We start from the raw sequence: 21,162 nt of genomic DNA on the forward strand, positions 1-21,162 counted from the left end.
GCGGGGACGCCCAGAGCAGGGCCGCCGAGGGTCCTGACGTCACGTGCCTGGAGTGTTCCCGCCGCTCTGAGACTGCCACCCTGTGACGACCCCCATGGGGCTCAGCCACACAGACGGAGTTGGGCAGATGGGCCTTCGTCCCGAAAGACACATTCCTCCCCAGGAAGCCTTGGGCTCTGGCTCTGGTCCCAGAAGAGGGCTGCCACGTTAGGGTGCACGCTGCACCCCCATGTGTGGGGCTCGGGTCCGCTTCCAGCCAAGGCTTGGGTCGCTCTAGCCAGCCCCAGCCCTTTGGGGCAGCATTCACTCTGGACCCACAGGCCCAGCAGCAAGGAGGTCCTCTCCTCTCTGTAGCTCCCCCCGACACAGCCACCAGCCCCTGGCCAACCTCCCTCCCTGCCGGGCCGTGTCCTCTCCTGACTGTCCTCGAGGCAGGCTGGTGACGTTCCTGGGGTGCCTGAGGCTTCAATGGTAGCAGAGGGACCGCCCGGCCCGATTCTCACGGCCCCATCTCGTGGAAGGGGGCTGACCCCGTGCACTGGAGGGAGAGGTGCCACCAGGCCCCAGGTGCTTGCTCCCTGCCATGCCAGCTCACCTCTGGATGCCCAGACGATGCCCTCTGTGCCAGGAACTCAGCTCCAGACTCTGTGCTTGGGGGCCTGCCCTGCCCTGACCCACTGGAGTACCACCCCCACGGCCGTGGGAAGAGCTGGATTTTGAAACAAAATGACCCGGACCACAAATCTGGCCACCCATTGCTGATTTTATGACTTTAGGTCATTTGGTCTCTCTGAGGCTCATTTCCTGTTTATAAAATAGGAGTGATACCGCTTCTCTCATACGACTGTTACGAGGGCCTGGGCATACAGCGTGGGCTCCACCCATGCTTCTGGTTTTCACGGTCACCATGAGCCTGGCCTGCCTGGGAGCTCACCCCACAGCAGCTCAGCTCCATCACATAGGCTGGGCCCTGGCGGCGGCTCCGGGTGGGGCCACCAGGGGCCGTGACCAGAGCTGTGGGGGCCGTGCTGGACCCTGCCACGTGGTGACGCCTGCACAGCCAGGCTGGCAGTAAGGCCGTTCCTTTTGGGAGCTTGGCTGGGGGGGCAAGTCAGCTTCAAGTTCTGCGGAGAGTAGGGGACAGGCCCCGAGGCACTGCCCCCGGCCTCACGGCTGTACCCCCCCACACAGGTGGCCCTGATGAAGCAGATGAGGGAGGAGCAGCAACGGCGGCGGCTGGTGGAGACCAAGCGGACCCGGGAGATCGCGCAGCTCAGGAAGGAGCAGCGGCGGCAGGAGGTGAGGGCGCCTCCAGGCCCTGGCTTGTCTCCCCGCGCACTGGCACCCCTCCTGACCACCCGGCCTGGCAGGCCATCCTCGGCGGTGAGGAGGTGCTTGGAGGCAAGCGCAGCCCCACGCGGGAAGGCAGGACAGCTGCGGGCGCCCAGCCTGGTCCCCGTATGGTTCCGAGCTGGGCCTGGAGCCCCGTGCCAGCCAGGACCCAGCACGCCAGCCGCAGCGTTCAGCCTGCGGAGAGGCCCGCGGGCCCAGCCCTCTACCCCAGGCTCCTTGCCCCTGCCCTGGTTGGGAGAAGAGGCCGAGAGACTTGCCCTCCGAATACCAGGTCCTCTTTCCCCACGACTTCTGGCTCCACAAGGCTCCCCTCCAGAGCCGGTGGGGCAGACCCGCCTCAAGGCTTGAGCAAGGGCTCCACCCCCTTCTCACCCCTAGTTTCAGATCCGAGCTCTGGAGTCCCAGAAGAGGCAGCAGGAAATAGTCTTGAGGAGGAAGACTCAGGAGGTGAGTGCGGGCCCCTGCCCAGCCCCCAGAGCAGCCCCCCTCCCGCCCCCACCAAGTGCTGACCCTGGGTTACCCCGTGGGGGCGCTGAAGCGGGGGAGCCCAAGACGCCTGAGATGTCAGTTTTTAAAAAGAGAAGTCTCTTTTTTGTTCATTTCACATCGAAGACCCCTTGGCCCTTTCTCCGTCCTAAACCCAGGCCAGGATGGAGCAGCCCCTGTATTCTCCCTACCTAGCACCCCCAGGCTGGGCCTTTCTGTGAGCCTGGGAGCATCCCGCCCAGTGGGCCCCTGTCCTCTGGACCCCCAGGTTTCTGCACTGAGGCGTCTGGCCAAGCCCATGTCTGAGCGGGTGGCAGGGCGAGTGGGACCGAAGTCACCCATGCTGGACTCGGGGGCCGAGGTGTCAGCCAGCACCACCTCATCTGAGGCTGAATCGGGGGCCCGCTCCGTCTCCAGCATCGTGCGCCAGTGGGACCGCAAGATCAACCACTTCCTGGGGAGTCACCCCGCACCCACCGTGCCTGGTGCCCGCCCTGCCAGGTGAGGAGGCCAGTGCCTGAGCGTTGGGGGCTGCGGGGTGGGGCCTCAGAGGCTCCAGGCGAGGGGCTCCGCACAGTGCAGAGGCTGAGAGTGGTCCCGCTCTGGCCCCCCCCAGAAAGAAGTTCCAGAAGAAGGGGCCCAGCCAGAGCTTCAGCAAGGCTGCCAGGCTCAAGTGGCAGTCGCTGGAGCGGAGGATCCTGGACATCGTCATGCAGAGAATGACCATTGTCAACCTGGAGGCCGACATGGAGCGGCTCATCAAGGTGGGCCCGCCCCTCCGCCCCCCACCACTCCCCAGGCGTCGGGGGCGGCAGCCTGAGGCCTCGCCTGCCTCCCCAGAAAAGGGAGGAGCTCTGCCTCATGCAGGAGGCACTGCGCAGGAAGCGGGAGCGGCTGCAGGCCGAGAGCCCCGAGGAGGAGAAGGGGCTGCAGGAGCTGGCGGAGGAGATCGAGGTGCTGGCGGCCAACATCGACTACATCAGCGACAGCATCGGCGACTGCCAGGCCACCATCGTGCAGCTGGAGGAGACCAAGGTGCCCGGGGGCGGGTGGGCCGCACAGGCGTGGGCGGGGCGGCGGGGCGGCCGGTGACGCGCCCTCTGCCTCCCCATCCAGGAGGAGCTGGACTCCACGGACACATCGGTGGTCATCAGCTCCTGCTCCCTGGCTGAAGCCCGCCTCCTGCTGGACAACTTCCTCAAGGCGTCCATCGACAAGGTGGGCGGGCCGCTGGCCTCCCGGCGGACGGGCGCCTGCAGAGCCTGCCCTGGGCTGGAACGCTCACGGCTGGCTACCCAGCTATATCACTCACGAGGGGACGCTGAAAAGCTGGGGTGATGGCTGGCCGTGTGGCTTTAATGAGGCAATGTGGCCAGGGGCTTGGTGTGGTCACCGCACACAGCAGGGCCTGAGCCTATGGAGGGGGAGGCAGCAGCTTGTGTGTGTGTGTGTCTGTCTTTGTGTCTGTCTGTCTCTGTGTGTGTGTGTGTCTGCCTGTGTGTGTCTGTGTCTGTGTGTGTCCATGTCTGTCTGTGTCTGTGTGTCTGTGTGTGTCTGTGTTCGTATCTCTGTGTCTCTGTGTGTCTGTGTCCAAGTCTCTGTGTGTCTGTGTGTGTCCGTGTCTGTGTGTGTGTGTGGGGGGGGGCGCAGCAGGAGCAGACAGATGGACGTGCTCCTCCCAGGGGTGGGGTTGGTGCTGGAACAGCAGGTGTGTCTCAGCTCCCATGCCCGCTCCAACAGGGCCCAGGCTGTGGGGTGGCTTCCTTCCCCTGGGGCTGTGCCTGCGGGGCGGCTCTGGACAGGGCAGGAGGAGACAGACACAGCAGGCTCCTCCCCCCTCCCTCCCCCCAGGGAGCTCTCTCAGCTCTGCTCTCCGGAGGGTGTTCCTCTGCTGGGCTGCCGTGACCAGCATCGTGGTTGGGGGCCTAAATGCACAGCTTCATCCCTCCCAGTCCCGGCGGCTGGAGGCCAGAGATGAGGTGCAGGCAGGGCTGGCGTCCTCGGAGCCTGTCTCCATGCCTTGCAGGCGTTGCCTCCCCCTCCTGTGGTCACCCCTCTGTGTGTCTGTGTCCTGACCTCCTATAAGGACACCGGTCACAGGGATTGGGGGCCCCCAGGGACTTCATTTTAACTCAGTCATCTCTTTTGTGCATGCGTGCTAAGTCGCTTCAGCCATGTCCGCCAGGCTCCTCTGTCCGTGGGATTCTCCCAGCAAGAATACTGGAGTGGGTAGCCATGCCCTCCTCCTGGGGATCTTCCCAATCCAGGGGTCGAACCCATGTCTTTTAAACCTCCTGCATCTGCAGGCGGGTTCTTGGCCACTAGCACCACCTGGGAAGCCCTGATCATCTCTTAAAGCCCCTCATTTCCAAATGCAGTCCCCTTCTGAGGTCCTGGAGTTACGTCTGTGTTCGTGTCTGGGGACACTATACAGGCCACACGGGGAGCGTGCCCCCAGCGTGAATGTGGGGGAAGCCAAGGGTCCAGGGTGCGTCTTGGGCCTGTGATGGGTGCAGGGTGAGGGCTGGGAGCCCTTGAGGCTCTTGTGAGGTGCAGATGCTGGGAGGGCAGCGATGGGGGTCCCCATGGCCGCAGGGCAGGAAGGGTGACCCCAGGCCTCGCTGCCCATCCTCAGGGGCTGCAGGTGGCACAGAAGGAGGCACAGATCCGGCTGCTGGAGGGGCGGCTGCGGCAGACAGACATAGCAGGCTCCTCCCAGAACCACGTGCTCCTGGATGCCCTGCGGGAGAAGGCTGAGGCCCATCCCGAGCTGCAGGCCCTCATCCACAACGTGCAGCAGGGTACGGGCCCCCCGGGGCCCCAGACGCCCAGGGCTCCCTCCCTCCCACCCCGGAGACCCTCGCTTCCCCAGCTCCCCAGAAGCCCCAATCTGACCCGAGGAACGGTGGGAGGGAGGCCGCCCTCCCCGCACTCCATTGGTTGGGGTCTCACCCCCGGCTCCCTCCTCCCCGCAGAGAATGGCTATGCCAGCACAGACGAGGAGGTGTCCGAGTTCTCTGAGGGGAGGTGAGTTTCCAAGTCGAGAGGGGGCACGTGCCCTGGGCTGGGCCGAGGGCTGACCCGGGGCCTGGGGGCTCCCGGGGACCCACGAGTCTAAGTCCCGGGGAGCCAGAATCCCAGCTGTCAGCACCCTGACCCTCGTTGGCTTCTCCCTTAGCTTCTCCCAGTCGTTCACCATGAAAGGCTCCACCAGCCACGATGACTTCAAGTTCAAGGTGAGCCCCACGGGCAGGCAGACAGGCTGCTCCCCACAGCCTGGTCCCCGCCTTCCTGTGGCACGGCCCCCACCCCCAGCCCCCACCTAGTACTGCCTCCAGATGGGGTACGGGGGCCAAGAAGAGTCTCAGCTGGAACGGGGGCGGGGGGTACCCGGGTTTGTGACCTGTGACAGCCCCTTCCTTCTGAAGCGGGTGGAGTGACGTCACCACAGCCCAAGGCCCCGCCTTCAGAAATCCCCCTCTTCCTCACCAAACTGCCTCCAGCTCTGATCAGAGCCTCGCCCCGGATGTCCACTCACTGTGCACACAGGTCTGAAGTCAGGGAGTAGTTTCTAGGCTAGACTGAGCCCCCAGTGGGACACGTTAGAGAGGGAAGGCAGAGTGCTGGGGCTCAGGAGCAGAGATGCGAGCGCAGCCCCTGGGTGCACCGAGGAGCTGGGGACACCGGTCCACCTGGGCAGTTCTGCCTGCCAAGTCTAGGGTGGGAAGGGCATTCCTGTTGGTTCGGCTTCTCCAGACGCCCTGGGAGACCTGCCTGGGGGAAGTCTGCCGGGCTCTTCCGTCCACTCCTCTGCCTCTGGGTGGCAGCACCGTCTGCCCTGGGGAACTCCCCCTCCTCCTCCTCCTGCACCATCATGTCGGGGCAGGTGGGTCCACCCAACCCTTCCTGTCACAGGGCGAGCCCAAGCTGTCCGCCCAGATGAAGGCTGTGTCGGCTGAGTGCCTGGGCCCCCCGCTGGACGTCTCCACCAAGAACATCACCAAGTCCCTGGCCTCCCTCGTGGAGATCAAAGAGGACGGCGTGGGCTTCTCGGTCCGAGACCCCTACTACCGGGACAAGGTCTCGCGGACCATCAGCCTGCCCACCAGAGGGAGCACTTTGTAAGGAGGGAGCGAGCGGTGGGAGGCGGGGGCGGGGGGCCGGCGCTGGGAGGTGGGTTCGGGCCTCACTGGGCCCTGTGTTCCAGCCCCCGACAGTCTCGCGGTGCAGAGACGTCCCCTCTGACCCGGAGGAAGTCCTACGACCGAGGGCAGCCCGTCAGGTGAGGGCGTGCACTCACCCTGCCGCAGGGTCGTCGGACACACTTTCGTCAGCCCCGCCCCCGCCGTGGCCCCTTCCCCGCTTTGCCGGCTGCAGCTCCGGAAATAACCTCCGTGAGCGCCTGAGGTGGTGGCCAAGGCCAAGGCTGAAAAGTGCTGACTGCCGTGAGCTCGGTGTGGACGGCTTCGCAGGAGCCTGGACTGGTCTCGGGACCAGCATGCCTCAGCCCCTCTCAGGGCCGTGGGTCCTTGGAGGCCTCAGAGGTCTTGTCCTGTGGGGAGAGTGTGAGAGAGTAAGGACAGTCCAGGAAGGGGAAGGGGCACAGGCCAGTGGAGGGGCCCCAACTGCTCAGCCACTCCTGGGGCCCCTGGGGCTTCTGCAGGTCGCTGGATGCTTCTCTGAGATGTTTGGCAGCCTCTGCGGTCACTTGTGAAGCAGTGGAGGGCAGGGCGACTTCGTGCACCTGCCTTGAGGGGAGGAAGATGTGCTCCAGTCCCTCCCTCTGGCCCAGCCCCTCCGCACCCCCAGCCCGTGGCCTTTGATGGGAGGAGTTGCGGGACATCCATGCACCTGGGGGACCCCAGAAACCATCCCGCCCCTGTGACAGGATCAACACACTGGAGCCGCCGCGGGGTGGGGTGGGGGGTGCAGGCTGGACTCTGCAGAGGGAGGGAGGATGGGCCGCACCCGAGGACCACCTTCCAAAGAGAGAGGCCTTGGGTGTCATGTCGTCACCTCACTGTGCAGCCGACTTAGTGATTCCCAAGCCACTGTTCCCGCAAAGTACAGGGCGGAGTACTTGAGGGCATCAGGTCACAGCGTTTCCATCACCCCAGCATGTGATTTCTGCTGAAAGATACTTTATCTAATATATACCACTGACTCATTTTCCCTGGGTCGGGAAGATCTTTTGGAGAAGGCAATGGCAATCCACTCCAGTACTCTTGCCTGCAAAATCCCTATGGACAGAGGCACCTGGTAGGCTACAGTCCACGGGGTCGCAAAGACTCGGACACGACTGAGCAACTAAACTTTCATTAGCCCTGACCTCGGGGCCAGCAGCCCTCTATAGAGCTCATGACTGAAGGAAAGTTCATCTAACGGGCTTTCTCCATCAGTCGCGCCCCAGCTTCCTTGAACTCCGCACACCAGACTGCCCTGCAGCAGCTTTGGGGCCATTTAAGTCAGTGACATCACCAGCAAGAGCACAGAAATATGAAAAGTATGCCATGACATAGACTTTGGAAAGGACACGTGTGTGCAGGGTGAGGAGGGCGGGGCCGCCTCTTCCGACCGCAGCTGGGGACATGTGCGCTTGGGGCCTCACGTCTGCAAATGATGGGGGAGGCCTGCAGATCTTGTTTGGGGCTGACACACTCGCTGTGATAAGCAAGGGATTCCCAGACCCGGAACCAGGTGGCCACCAAGCGGAAGGCGGGGCAGGTGGCCCACGGGCAACAGTGTGGGTCCTGACGGCGGTACTCTGTCCTACTCGCCTGCCAGGTCCACAGACGTGGGGTTCACGCCCCCCTCGTCCCCTCCCACCCGGCCCCGCAACGACCGAAATGTCTTCTCTCGTCTCACCAGTAACCAGAGCCAAGGGTCCGCGCTGGACAAGTAAGGGCGGGAGCGGGGAGAGGAGTCGGAGGGGCGGGGTCGGGGGCGGGGAGGAGTTTGCGGGTGGGGTGGGGGCGGAGCCGGAGGCAGAGCCAGGAGTCTGGTGGCGGGGCGGGGCCAAGATTCCGAGGACCGGCCCGGGGGCCGGGCGGGGCCGGGGCGGGGCGAGGAGTCCGGGGGCGGGGCGGGGCGAAGAGTCTGTGGGCGGGGCAATGGGGCGGGGCGGGGCTCTGCAGGTGGGCCCTCGCCACAGGCGCGGGCAGCAAGAGATCCAGCACACACCGTGCTGGCCCCACTCCATGCTGAACGTGGGCCCCTCCCGTCCCCAAGTGTTCGGGGGCCGCCGGAGAAGGCAGGAAGGAGGCCATGGGGCTGTGGCCGTGCACCCCGGGGGCCTCCCCAGAACTGCTCGCCTGTCCCTTGTGCCTCTGATTCTTCTGAGGCTCCTTCCCCCAGCTTCAGTCGTGCCCCCTCCCCAGCGCCCATGCTCGGGGCCCCTTGGGGACTGTCCCCACAGAAGGAGACCCTGTTACGGTCACACGGAGGGGTCAGTGCCCGCTGCTGACCGCCCCTGCTGGACGCTCAACTTCCAGTGTGATGGTCCCTAAGCTGCAGCCTGCTTGCACACAGGCGACTCCACTAGCTGCGAGCCAGCCGTGAGGACTGTCTTCCTTGCATTATAAAGAGGAGATGAGGCTCACAGAGGTCAAGCTGGGCCCAGACCTGGGGCCTCTTGACACGTGGGGATCTGCCTTGGGGAAGGGGGAGGCCTGGACCTCCCCTGCTCTCCTCTGTGCCCCCAACAGTCCCGAGAACCCCCCCAACTCTGCAGCCCCAGTGGGCTCCTCTTGGCTCCTCTATCCTCTTAGATGCTGCGGGGGGCTGCTGTCCTCTGGGGGAGCCCAGGCTACCAAGTGCTAGTCCTTGCCTGCATCCACACTTCCCCACAGAAATGCCCCTTCCTGGGTCAAAATACTACTCCTCCCTTGACCCACTTTGTCTCCCCTTGTGGAAGGAAGGCACCAGCACGCCAGCCAGGGTGCCCCCTACATACCAGACAGGGTGTCTCCCTGCCATAACAGTCAGGGCACCCCCCAACACAAACCAGGGAGTTGCACACACCAACCAGGATGCCCCCATGCCAACCAGGGCACCCTCACACCCAGCAGAGTGCCACCCACACCAACCAGGGTGCCACTCACACCAGTCAATTTGACCCCACATAACAGCCAGGGCACCCCCACACGAGTCAGAGAACTGCACATACCAGCCAGGGTGCCCTTGCCAGTGAGGTGTCCCCCACATTCCATCCAGGGTGCCCCCACATACCAGCCAGGGTGCCCCCACACCAGCCAGGGTGCCCCCTTATCAGCCAGTGTGCCCCCCCACATAACAGCCAGGGCATCCCCACATGAGTCAAGGAGCTGCACATACCATCTAGGGTGCCCCCCCACCAGCCAGGTGCCCCCTCACCAGCCAGACACCTCCACATCATCCAGGGCAGGAAGCTTCTAAGCCTTGGCAGTCACAGTTCCTTTTCAGCAGCTCTGGGTGGACCTGGCATCCCAGCCCTGTCCTGTCCTGTCTGGTGGCCCTGGTGTCAGGCCCACATATGTACAGAGCTAGCTCTTGGGCGTTGTCCAGGCTCCTGGGGACAGCGAGTTTGGGGGTCAGCAGGTCCCTGCTGAGAGAGGGCAGCTCCTGGGCAGGGTGAGAGCAGTCACCGAGTTGCTCCAGGGGGCAAGGGGCCCCCAGCTTGTGAGGCAGCCAAGAGCCTGGGACCAGCAAGGCCTGTCTCCCCCGAGGCCCCTCCCTACCCCCACCTTATTAGCTGGGGGCATCCCCGGCCCCCAGGCCGGCCCCCTCCCCGCTGCCCTCAGCAACCCCTCTCCTCTCCTCCTGCCCCCCTCGGAGAATAACCGCCCTCTGACCGCCCCACGCTGCTGCCGCTCGCTCCCTCGTGTGTGTCCCCTCCCCCCTAATCCAGCTAATTTTCTGCCCCCAGGTCTGATGACAGCGACTCCTCTTTGTCGGAGGTCCTGAGGTACACACAGAATGGCTCACTGCTCCCTCTCCCCCCCAGCACCCTGGCCTTAGCATGCGGCCCCTCCCCCCCGTGACTCCCCCAGACCCCCTTTTGCCTTCTCACCCCGGCTCCTCCCTCGTGGGTGCTTCGTGGCCTCTGACTGTGCCAGGCTGGAGCTGGGGGCTCGGGGAGGGCGTGGCTGCTGGCGCCTTGTCACTGGGTGGGAGGGGTAGGCACGGGAGCCTGGGGCGCCGGACCCGCCGAGAAAGGCCTGGTGGTGCTAGAGGGGTCGGACCTTATCCGCTGGGTCAGGGGCTTGCTCGTGACCTTGGCCCTGAGCCAAGAGTGCCCCTGACCACGTCTCCTGGCCTGAGGACCAGGCACACCAGGAGACTGTCCCCCAGCCAGCCCTGTGAAGCCCCCCATGGCAGAGCAGGTCCCTGGACCCGGTGGGCCTGAGGCCCCTGCTGGGAAAGGGCCCCCCCCAGGGCTGAGGCTCCCCTATACCTCCCACCTGGGGGGATGCTTCTGTAACCCGCCCCCCAGAACTCTCTCTTGGAAGGAGGGCTATGCTTTTGCTGTGTGGTCTTCCCGTAAGCTGGCTGCCTGGGGCTCCTTCCCTGGCCATGCAGCTGGGCCAAAACAGAAGCAGCGAGCTGGGGTGGGTGAGGTGGGGGGCTGTGCATGTGTGTGTGACGCCTAGGATGGCCAGGCCCTGGCTGACCGCTGTCCTCAGGGTGGGCTGGCAGAGTCTGGGGCTTTGTCAGCAGCTGCAGGCAGGGCAGGACGTGGGTCCCGTCAGATGCTCTCAGCCACAGCATCCCCGTCATGGTGGCGCTCTCTTTGGAGAGGACAGACATGCTTTCAGACGCGCACGTACCTGGGCCGGGGGCCTGTTCCCAGAGACCCCCGCTGACAACAAGCTCTTCCTCCTCAGGGCCTCCGGAGGCTGGGGTATAGCCGGATCCCTGGGCCCACTCAGGACAGGCCTCCTCCGTTGGCTCGCGGGCAGGCAGGGCTGCTCCAGCCCAGCGTAGCTACTCGCAGAGGGGCCAGGGCGTCCTTCCCATGGCGCTGAGCAGGCTATGTGAATGGCAGTCACTGGCCTGATCATGCCGGTCCCACCAGGCGTGTGTGCACACCTGCACACATGTCCATCTCTGCAAGGGCCAGACAGCCTGTGCGCCCCCCGTCTGCACACCCCCACCCTCTCTGGGGTCACTGAGGTGGTGGAGGAGCCACCTCCGGCCTGGAGGTGTCTGTGCCTCGGGTTCTGGGTCAGGCAGGGTCGCAGGGGCCTCCCCGCGGGCAGGGCCCCGCTGTTGTGATCCCTGGCCAAGCCCAGCTGGTCTGGCTCCCCGGGCGTGTTCAGCACGGCGACTGAGAAGCCGCACCACAGGTCCTTGCCTTCGTGGCTCTCGGACTCCGGGGGCAGCACCTGAGGCCCCAGAGCCCCTGCGCGTGCCCTGTACCCAGGAGCCTCGCTCGGCCTGGCTGCAGCCCCGGGCTGACAGGCACCTCTCTCCCTCTCTCCCGGGAAGGGGCATCATCACCCCGGTCGGAGGAGCCAAGGGCGCCAGGACGGCCCCGCTGCAGTGCGTCTCCATGGCTGAGGGCCACACCAAGCCTGTGCTCTGTGTGGACGCCACGGATGAGCTGCTCTTCACGGGCTCCAAAGGTGGGTGGGACCCAGGCTGGCCCCGTGGGCTCAGGGTCTCTCAGCTGCCTGCTCCCTCCGCCCGAGACTGCAGCCAAGGAGATGAGAACCTGCTCCTGTCGGGGCTCAGGGCTCCCCCACCCCAGGCCTCCCCTCCTAGCTGGCCCTGGGGGCTCCACCCATACCTGCCTCCTGAACGCCCGGAAGCGTGTCATCATTCACGTCTGCACCCTCCTCCACACCTGCCCCGGCACTTGGGGCCCCGCATTTCCCATGGTGACAGTCCCAGCAACAGAAGAGGCTGCCTGCCAGCAGCTGTGTTATACCCACAGACCTGCATGGCAGGAGAGAGAGCTGCGAGTCTAGGTGAGGCGGCTGGGCCCAGGGTTTTTCCCGAGGTTCACTTGCCCCTGCTGGCTCACTGGCCAGTGGGTGGCACGTGGCGAGCTTTGCTGTAGGCCCGGCCCCTCCGCAGTGCCCGCTGGGCCCCTGTCAGGAGCAGGCATGAGCCCGTGTTGGCCCCGCAGACCGGGAGCGCCTCCTCTGGGTGTCTCTGGACACCTCTGCCAGCCTTGGCGGCCCTGTGGGGTGTGGGTATGTGACTGCGGTTCCCGCTTCCCCTTAGATCGCAGCTGTAAGATGTGGAACCTGGTAACGGGGCAGGAGATCGCGGCTCTGAAGGGTCACCCCAACAACGTGGTCTCCATCAAGTACTGCAGCCACTCGGGGCTCGTGTTCTCCGTGTCCGCCTCCTACATCAAGGTGTGGGACATCCGAGACTCGGCCAAGTGCGTCCGGACGCTCACGTGAGTTCCCCCCGCCAGGCTGTTGGGGCTGGGGTGGGAGCCAGGGCCCGGCCCGCCCGGCGGGCGCACCCCCGACCCCGCCTCTCTCCCTCGCAAGCAGGTCCTCGGGCCAGGTGGTCTCGGGGGACGCCTGCGCGGCCGCATCCACCCGCGCGGTGTCCAGCGGGCAGGGGGAGCACCAGATCAACCAGATCGCCCTCAGCCCCGCAGGCAGCATGCTCTACGCCGCCTCGGGGAACGCCGTCCGCATCTGGGAGCTCAGCAGGTGGAGAGCCCGGAGAGGGCAGGGGGCGGGCAGGTGACCCCCGGGTGGCAGGACCTCACTGCTCCCCCAGCCCCCAGGACCCTGGCCAGCATGTTCACCCGGAGCCGACCCCTGTCCCACCCCAGGGTCCCCCCGCTTCATCCCCCCAAGCTGGGCATCTCCGCCCCTGCAGGCTCCAGCCCGTCGGCAAGCTGACTGGCCACATTGGCCCTGTGATGTGCCTGACGGTCACCCAGACTGCCAGCCAGCATGACCTGGTGGTGACTGGCTCCAAGGACCACTACGTTAAGGTACCGAGACGGCCTTGACCTTGAAGCCGGGTTCGAGGGATGGGCCCTCTTCTGCTCTCCCCACCTTGGCCTTCCCCTCCGCTGCCTTGGGACTCAATGAAAAATGACTCCTGGGGCTTTATACTGAACAATCCCTCCCAGGGAGCAAGGTCTGTGCAGGAGGGAGATTGCAGCGTGATTTTGTAAATGATGGGAAAACCCGCAGGGCTGGGAGCAGGGTGACTGTCGGCCTGAGGAACACAAGAGCGCAGCCTGCACTGACGGTCTTTGCTCCTTGGTTGCGTCGCTGCAAACAGGTTCAAAGTCAGAGGCTGAGAAGCAGAAGATAAACAGGGTAGAGAGCTCATGACGAATATTTCAAGTGCAAGTAGTACTATATTTATTTATTAAAAAGTAAAAGACCTTAATAGGAGACTCACCCCCCAGACCCATGCTGAGTCAGTCTCCCTGCCCCCAGTCCCCATCCCCCGGGAGCCCCTCTCCACCCTGAGTGCCGGCCCAGGGGACCTCAAGCTGGCCCCCTGGAGGCGGGGGGTGGGGGTGGCCCGGAACTCCCTCCAGCCCTTCCTCTGCAGATGTTCGAGCTGGGCGAGGGCGTGACAGGCACCATCGGGCCCACCCACAACTTTGAGCCCCCGCATTACGACGGCATCGAGTGTCTGGCTATCCAGGGGGATGTCCTGTTCAGTGGCTCCCGCGACAACGGTGTCAAGAAGTGGGACCTGGAGCACCAGGAGCTCGTGCAGGTGTTGAGGGCGGGAGAGGCTGGCCCTGGGGAGGGCTTGGGGCCCTTGCACCCAGAGCCAGAGCCCCCAACACCTGCTGAGTCTATACCCTCTTCCCTGTTGCCCCCAGCAACCTCTCCAGAGCCCCCACCCTCCTCAGGCAGCCCCTCTAAGGAAGGGTCTGCTCTCAGCCCCGTCTGACCAGTTACCCCCTTTTCTTCCGACCCTTCTGAGGTCGTGCGGGGCCTCTTCAGTGGTGCGGGGCCTCAGGTTTGAGCCCGGGAGAGGGGCTGAAAGACCCATCTCGGAACCCTGCAGAGCCTGGCTCCTGGGCCCTGAGATGCTGCCTGCCCCCCGCCCCCCAGGGGACTCTAGCGACCCTGGGACAGGGTCCCCACTCCCCACCCTTACGGCTCGCTCCTTCCCTAGCAAATCCCCACAGCACACAAGGACTGGGTGTGCGCCCTGGCCTTCGTCCCAGGCCGCCCCATGCTTCTGAGCGCCTGCCGTGCGGGCGTCGTCAAGGTCTGGAACGTGGACAACTTTACGCCCATCGGCGAGATCAAAGGCCACGACAGCCCCATCAACGCCGTCTGCACCAACAGCAGGCATATTTTCACCGCCTCCAGGTGGGTGCCAGGCAGGGGGGGCGCTCCACTCTTGCTCCCAGCCTCTCCCCGGGCGGGCGGCGCGGGCGGGCAGGCGGGGGGGGCGGGGCGTGGGCCCAGCCCCCAGTGCAGACCCCACAGCACCCCTGCCCCCTACCTTCCTTTCCAGGGCACCACCTAGGGGTGGGGCTGGGCATGCTGGGCCCCAGCCAGGACTCCCCGCTTGCCTCCCGTTCCTCAGACCCTGGAGTACCCACCCCCGGCCCCAGCGCTGGTCCCATCCAGGGTTGCCCAGGCCCCTGCCCCAGCGCTGGTCCCATCCAGGAATGCCCAACCCCACCCCAGCACTGGTCCCATCCAGGGCTGCCCAGCCCTGTCCCGTGGGCAGCCGCTCAGACGGCCTCTTCTTTCTCCTTCCTGTTCCGACCTCGTCTCTTCTCTCCGCCTCCCCCTTCCTGCCCGACAGTGACTGCCGGGTAAAGTTGTGGAATTACGTCCCTGGACTCACCCCCTGCCTCCCGCGCCGAGTCCTGGCCATAAAGGGCCGCGCCACCACCATGCCCTGACCCCGCTCCCCTCCCCTCCCGTCTCCCTGTCCCTCATCTCCTCTCTCTCCTCCTCCCCTCTCTCCTCTTTCCTCTTTCTCCACTTCGATCTGAGCTGCTTCTTAACGGTATGAGATTGGTTTTCTCTAGCCCCATACCCTGCCTGCCCGAGATTGCCACGCCCGCCCCCCTTCCTTCCTTCTGAGCATGGACGGGGCACAGACCCCCAGGAGAGGGGTGCCAGGTGGCAGAGAGCAGAGGGGGGCCTTCAGGCCCGGACAGGACAGAACACAATAGCGACAAGAGAGCCTCCTGTTGGGCCGCGGTGGCCACAGGCCCCTCTCCCTGCCCAGCGCCCGCCCCCCACCCCCCGCAGCCACCGTCGCCCTGGGTGACCCCTGGACCTGGGTCCCGGCCACACCTGGAGAGTTGGGGACTCCAGCCCGTCCTTCATGCGGGGGTGGCCGGCCAGGCCCATGGCAAGAATTGACCGCCCTCTCTCACTCTACCCAGTGACCTGACCGTGAAGTTCTGGAGCGCCCGGCGCCTGCCCAGCGGCCCCCACTAGCAGTGAGGTCAGAGGACGCCCACCCCTCGGCCCAGCAGCCTGGACACAGGAGGGGACAGAGGGTGTGGCCGATGGGTGTGGCCCCTCCTGCCCCCCGCCCCCGCCTTCCCATGAGATACTGTCGCCCGCATCCACCACCTCTTGGGCATAGGGCGGTTGGGGAGGAAATCAAGCTGTGAAGCCAAAGGGCAATTCCCCCTGTTTCTCCCTCCTCCTGGCCCTGAATTCCATTGGCCAGCTGGCCACCCCCTTCTTCCAGCCTTGGCCAGGGGACTCCTGTCGGAGTGGTAAGGCGGCCCCTGCCAACCAGGCCTCCCCTCCACCCCCCGGCCCAGCCACTGCACCTGCCTCTGAGCCCAGAAAGACAGCCCTCAGGTAACCATGCAGATCAGGTGCGGGCAGCTAGCCCTGCAGCTGACCTCTGCCCTCAGCCACCAGTGGCCGCTCCCCGCGGACCCCGGTGATTCCTTGGGTCCCTTTCTGACAGTCTCAGCGGAGCTGCTGGAAAGATTCCTTTGGGGAGACGGTCAGAATGCTTCAGTTATTTATGTTGTTTTTTTATTTTTACTTTTGCTGTTGCCTCCTGGAAAACTGACTTGAAGTTCCTCCCCACATGTTCGTTCCCGCAGCTGTCGGGGCCAGGATTCCAGCGCCCGGCAGGGCGGCCTCTCCGCCTGCTCTGCAGAGCAGGGCGGTGCCCCAGGGGGCTCTGCAGCGTGGGCCTGTCCCCACCTCAGTGGGGGGCTGCTCTCGGACCCCGCCCCCAGACACCGGGCGCCTCCGTGCCTTTCTCCGCCGGGCTGGGCGCCCACCCGCGCAACCTTACACCAGCCGCGCCCACAGGGGTCTCCTCGCTCGTGGGGCCTCCCGTCCATGGCCCCCACTCCCTGAGCCCCACGCGGGCCACACAGAAGCAGCTCGGAAGACCGTCCAGCAGGAAGGGGCTCAGCCCCCACCCCGGCTCGTCCCCCCCAGCCTAGCAGTGCCCAGGGCCTTCCCGCCCCGAGGGGCCAGCAGTGAGGCCGAGTCTGCTGAGCTGCTCTTTCCTGGGGGCTGGGCCCCCGCTCCTGAGATGCTCCTTTTCTTTCTCCTTTTCCGTGCATTTTTCTAACGCTGACCTGGCCTTGTGCTTCCTGGCCTCAGTCTAGGGGGCCGGGAGCCCCAGCTCTGTCCAGAGAACACAGTGACCCTTCAGGAGGTGCCCTTCGCCCGGCACCCCTACGCGGTCAGGGCCGGCACTCGGGAGGAGGAAGGACAGGGCCTCACCCTGCTGCACAGAGCTGCCCCCCCAGCTGAGAAAGCCGTCCCACTGTGAGCGGCCCGGCTGGACTCGGGCAGACGTCGGGGAGCAGTGAGCAGGCAGCAGCTGGGGCAGTGCCTTCAGGATTGGAAGCGGACAGAGGAGCACTGGCGGGCTGCGAGTCGCTTGGGGTTGCAGAGGTCAGACACGGCGGTAGACTTGTACCAGTGATTGATGTGCCTTGGAGCTGAGGCTCGAAGTCGTGTTTGTGCTGTCCTATCTATTTTGAAGGGCTCGTGTTACTCCAAGTCTGGCAATTTTCCCGGAGGACGTGCTTTTATGATAGAAGCATGATACGACAGTAACTTCTTAGAAAGCTCTCTCTTGTGTGTCTAGGTGAATTGCCGCCTGAACCATGCCCGCGAGGGAGCCGTTCTCGAACCTGACCGTTTTGTCTCATCCTCTTCCGTCAGTAGTAGATATAATGGTATTGATGTTAAATTCACCCATTCCCGAATGCCATTTTTGTTTCCTAATGATGGTCGTCAGAATGTTAGCCTATGTTACCCCTCTGACCTCTCCCTGAGGTTTGGAACCGGAACTGTTTATTTGCCAGTGTGTGGTTCAATGGATTCGCGCCCTGCGTGCCGCCTACTCAGTAGGCCGAGAGACGTCCTTGCTGATATTTCCTAACTCTCCTCTCTAGGATGCAAGATCTTTCTTCCTTTCTCATGTGAAAGCGCCACAGTGCCGACCCCCTCACACAAGGTCAAATCACAGGTGGTATGCTGCTGTATCTCGTTGACGGACTCTCGATTCCTGTCTGTGCGCCATCCACTTCCTTCTTTCTGGAAGTGTGTTTTCTGATCTCCGAGTAGCATATTGCTGTCATGAGAGTAGGAGCCTAGGTCGAACTGCGCTGTCGGGGAATTCTCTTTTGGAAGTGACCTGGCTATTTTTGCACGTGTCTCTCTAGCTCCGTGTGTCCATTGGCCACGCCCGTTCTCCCTCAAGGCGCCGGGAATACTGGGAGGGGCTTGCTCCAGGTTCTGAGTGTCTTTCATGGGTGGGAACGGAGTTTCTTGTTAAGCTCTCCACCATGACCCGCCATCTTGGGTGCCCTTGCAGGCTGTAGCGCTCCTTTTGTGTCGTTCAGTCTCGCTCAGATCGCTCTAGCAAAAGATTGCTGGTGGAGGCTCCCTCTAGTGTGTGCTTTAGGTTGGCACTAGGCTTTTCTAGCTGGGAGTATGGTTTTGGGGGATGGTCTGGCCTCTGATTGCCGTCTTGCTGCAAACACCTACTGTTTTACTTGGGTTTTCTTACTTGTGGTCGGGTATTCTCTTACGCTACTCAGCAAAGCAGCCGCTGCTCCTTACTTGAGAATGAGGGTATTCGCTTAAACGTGCAGCAGTTCCTGACCTTTCAACGTTGGGATTAGTCCTCTAGGCCCTCTGAGTGAGCTGCACCCGACAAACGCCACCTTTCTTCCAGGTTTGCTTCCCGGCCCCCGCTCCAAAGGTCCTGCTCGGGGCTCCCGCGTCCCTCAGTGTTACAGTGCGGTGGCTTCCCAGACGGACGAGTTACTACCGGGCCACTCTCAAGTTTTTATTCACGGACAGTCCTTCTGATCAGAACTAGACTCACATCCTGTCTGGGAAACAGAAAATGATACACATGAGCTTAAATTAACTTCCATACACTAGGGTCGTGTCTTATCGTCGTGTCTTGCGCAGCCTCCACCTGAAAACTACATTCACCTGGGACGCGGTTCGACCATCCAGCGGAGGAGGGCTGTAGCGTCCAAAAACACACCCTGCCTCCGGTGCCCCTGACGTTGGCACGCCCGCGAGAAGGGGGCTTAGTCTAGAATATGAGAGCCGGCCAGCCCTGCTGGCCTCGGAGTCAGCGGCAGGGCGGGTTAGTCTTTCCTTCTGCATCGCCTTCAGCTCCGCTTCACGGGCTCGCTGCCAGGCACCGATGGATCACGTCTTTTGCAGGCCGGCCTTGGCGCCAGGCGCTTTATGGTGTGAGGGTGGGGGCCGGAGCGACCCTCTTGAGTCCCCGGGGTGGTGGTGAGACGTGCTGAGCCGATGAGCAGATTACGATCGGTTCGAGATAGTTGAGTGCAGCTAATTACTGTTAAGAGGGCTCTGTTTGCTGTTGCGTTCCGAGGCCAGAGAGGAGGGCCCGTGCCTAGGGAGAGCTTAAGACCGGGTTCCACTAAGCCTTCCCGGCTCGTGAGCCCGGTTGGGACGCATCGCCTGAGAGAGCCTAGAGACCCAAGCTGGAGCTACTCCTCCAGCACGTGCACTGGCTGTCCGTAATTAAGTGCTGGCCATGGGGCAAGGAGGATCCTGAGGTATGTCTGTGCATTCAAGGCATGGGTCAAGAGTCGGACACGATCTAGAGCGACTCACTGTTATTCTTTACTTGTTTGGACTTTGAAAGTGGAAAGTCGTCACCGAGAGCCTGACGTTGTCATGGTGGATGCCACTTATCGGTGTTGGGTTAGAGAAACCTGGTTGGCTGTCAGTGAATGGAAATTCTTCAGAGCGCGCGGTCTAAGGACGCTTCTTGGGCGCTGTGGTGGTGGTTGGGCGACACTTGTGCCTTCCTACACAGGGACCAGGAGTCTGTGTGCCCCAAGCCCACCCCGGCGCCAGAGCAATGGATTTACCTAGTATGCCGGGGTCTACGCCCTGGGCACCGCACCCTTGCCCTCCACGACCGATCCCTCTCCTTTAGCCAGTCTTGGGAAGGCAGAGAGAGGCAGGAATCCCTGACTCACAAAGCAGCCGCCTGGGGCCTCCCCCGACGCACTGGGCGGCAACAAGTGGTGTGTTCCTCTTCAGCGCTTTTGTGCTTTCATCCTGATCCAGCACTTGGCCAAAGGCCGAAGGTCATGGCGGGCAAGCAGGAACCAGCACTCTTCATTCACCCTTTCCATCCCCCGACTTCCACATGGCGGACCCTTCGCAAGAGATAGCTATCAGGTAGTGGTTAGACTCCATCTGCCTGCAGTGCTGCATACCACCTGCGAGGAGCTGCTGCGGGTGGCTTTTTACACCCTGATTTGGCGTAGACGTCCCCTCTCTCGGCCTGCCACTCGGGCCCGCAAGCATCTGCACGTTGGACGCGCAGATGTTGCGAGCTCCGAGGTCCTGTATCTGTCTTCTCGTGGCACTTGCCCTCATGGTGAGGAAGCCATGAGGCCTTGAACAGCGTTGCGAACTGCTCATTAAGAGAAGATGTTACTTCTAGGATAGTTCGCTCGTTGGATGGAGCCGTTGGAGTGACATGAGGCGCTAAGTGATTGATTATATTTGTGTACTGGGTTCCTCGGGTAGCGATCCGATCATAGATGATATTTAGTGACAAAGTTGTGACTGCCCGGACCGGATGGGATAGTGCAATCAGTACTGTTACGGAGTGCTTTATTAGAATTAACAACTACTGAGGTGCTTCCCTCGTATTCCTCAAGGTGGCTATTTCAATAATGCCCAGGATGCATTCTTTCTAAGGGCTGGCCTGTCTCATGTCTAGTGATGGGCTCAAGGAAACCAGTCTTCCACCGTGCAGCCCCTGGGGGTTGGTGTTTTTCTTAGTGGAATGTAGCGCATTATCGAACAGGGGTGGATATACACGCATCAGAGCATCGCTGCGCATTTGGGTCCACGCATGGATTTCTAGATCAGGGGGGCTGTTAACTTCTCGAATTAGTAGCGTGGGTCAGGCTTCAAAGACTTTCAGGATCATCAATTGTGTCGGTGGAATTACAGAAAGTGGAATATCAGGTGTAACACACTAACTCGCTGCTGCTCTGCTCACCAATGATTCAGGATAGTCTCCAACGATAACGGCAGGGCCTTTCGCCTGCAAGGGGCTCAGCCTCAATACGTGACGAGTCCAGCGAGATGCACTCACAGGTCGTGCAGGACCAGCGTCTGTGTTTGGAGCGTCGCCGCTGGACGGACAGGCCTCCTTTACGGGTGCGACCCCCGCTGACCACCTGGTGTCCGGTGCCAGCACACCATCCTCTAAGCTGGTCACAACCGCCTGGCAGGTGCTTTCCTGCCGGAAGGTGTCATTCCGCCCAGCGTCGAACCTCGAGCCTGCCTTGGTGCTTCTTCATCATTTCATACCGTCTCTTTTATCGGTACTCGACAGCCTCCTCAGTACCGAATCCGCTTGATGTTAGAAAGAAAGAAGGACAGGCAGCATAGGGAGAACAATAACACCCATTTTGCTCCACAACCCGCCAGTATTCAAGAATACAGTAAGAGAGGATTACTTTGCAACAAAAGGTTTCACTTCTCGTCCCCAAACGCTAATGGGTGTATCTTGCCTCAGAGTGGAACTCGTAATAATGTTCCGGCCTTAAGTGGAGGTAGCGGACTCGTCAGGCAACAGCAGGACATAGGCAGGCAGGGACGCCGAGCACCTCTAATGGGCCCCCTCGAGCAAGGACAGGCTTGCCAGCACACAGTCGCCCCAGGCTTGCGAGGGCAGCCGTCTTTTGTATTTCTACAGTCTGTAACAGTCATGCAATTCTCGGGGTAGCATGTCACAAGTTTGACGCCTTTCTGTTGACGGCGGTAGACAGAGGGGTGGGGCCGGGGGTAGACGGAGGGCGGCTTCTCAGTTGTCCACTTCTCAGTGGCGGAGGGTCCCGACTGCCCCCTGGGGCCAGGTGCC

The 21,162-nt window shown here is 63.0% G+C and overlaps 1 protein-coding gene across 2 annotated transcripts in view; it reads left to right on the forward strand.

The window, feature by feature from the left end:
* Window positions 1-16,416, forward strand: part of KIF21B (kinesin family member 21B) — a gene marked incomplete at its 3' end in the record, with an annotated part of 40,734 nt that extends 24,318 nt beyond the window's left edge. The window contains 20 exon segments of one of the 2 annotated variants that reach the window (XM_018044526.1): window positions 1,192-1,299; window positions 1,732-1,800; window positions 2,108-2,340; window positions 2,456-2,603; window positions 2,680-2,874; window positions 2,956-3,057; window positions 4,475-4,640; window positions 4,815-4,866; window positions 5,018-5,075; window positions 5,755-5,960; window positions 6,047-6,121; window positions 7,624-7,737; window positions 9,743-9,781; window positions 11,305-11,441; window positions 12,046-12,226; window positions 12,327-12,491; window positions 12,664-12,781; window positions 13,357-13,527; window positions 13,936-14,135; window positions 15,173-16,416. In XM_018044526.1, the coding sequence (XP_017900015.1) occupies window positions 1,192-1,299; window positions 1,732-1,800; window positions 2,108-2,340; window positions 2,456-2,603; window positions 2,680-2,874; window positions 2,956-3,057; window positions 4,475-4,640; window positions 4,815-4,866; window positions 5,018-5,075; window positions 5,755-5,960; window positions 6,047-6,121; window positions 7,624-7,737; window positions 9,743-9,781; window positions 11,305-11,441; window positions 12,046-12,226; window positions 12,327-12,491; window positions 12,664-12,781; window positions 13,357-13,527; window positions 13,936-14,135; window positions 15,173-15,227 (2,592 nt within the window). 2 annotated transcript variants of the gene reach the window in all.
* Between the last annotated feature and the right edge of the window lie 4,746 nt (window positions 16,417-21,162).

Source organism: Capra hircus, unplaced genomic scaffold (assembly GCF_001704415.2).
Source record: "Capra hircus breed San Clemente unplaced genomic scaffold, ASM170441v1, whole genome shotgun sequence".
Lineage (NCBI taxonomy): Eukaryota > Metazoa > Chordata > Mammalia > Artiodactyla > Bovidae > Capra > Capra hircus.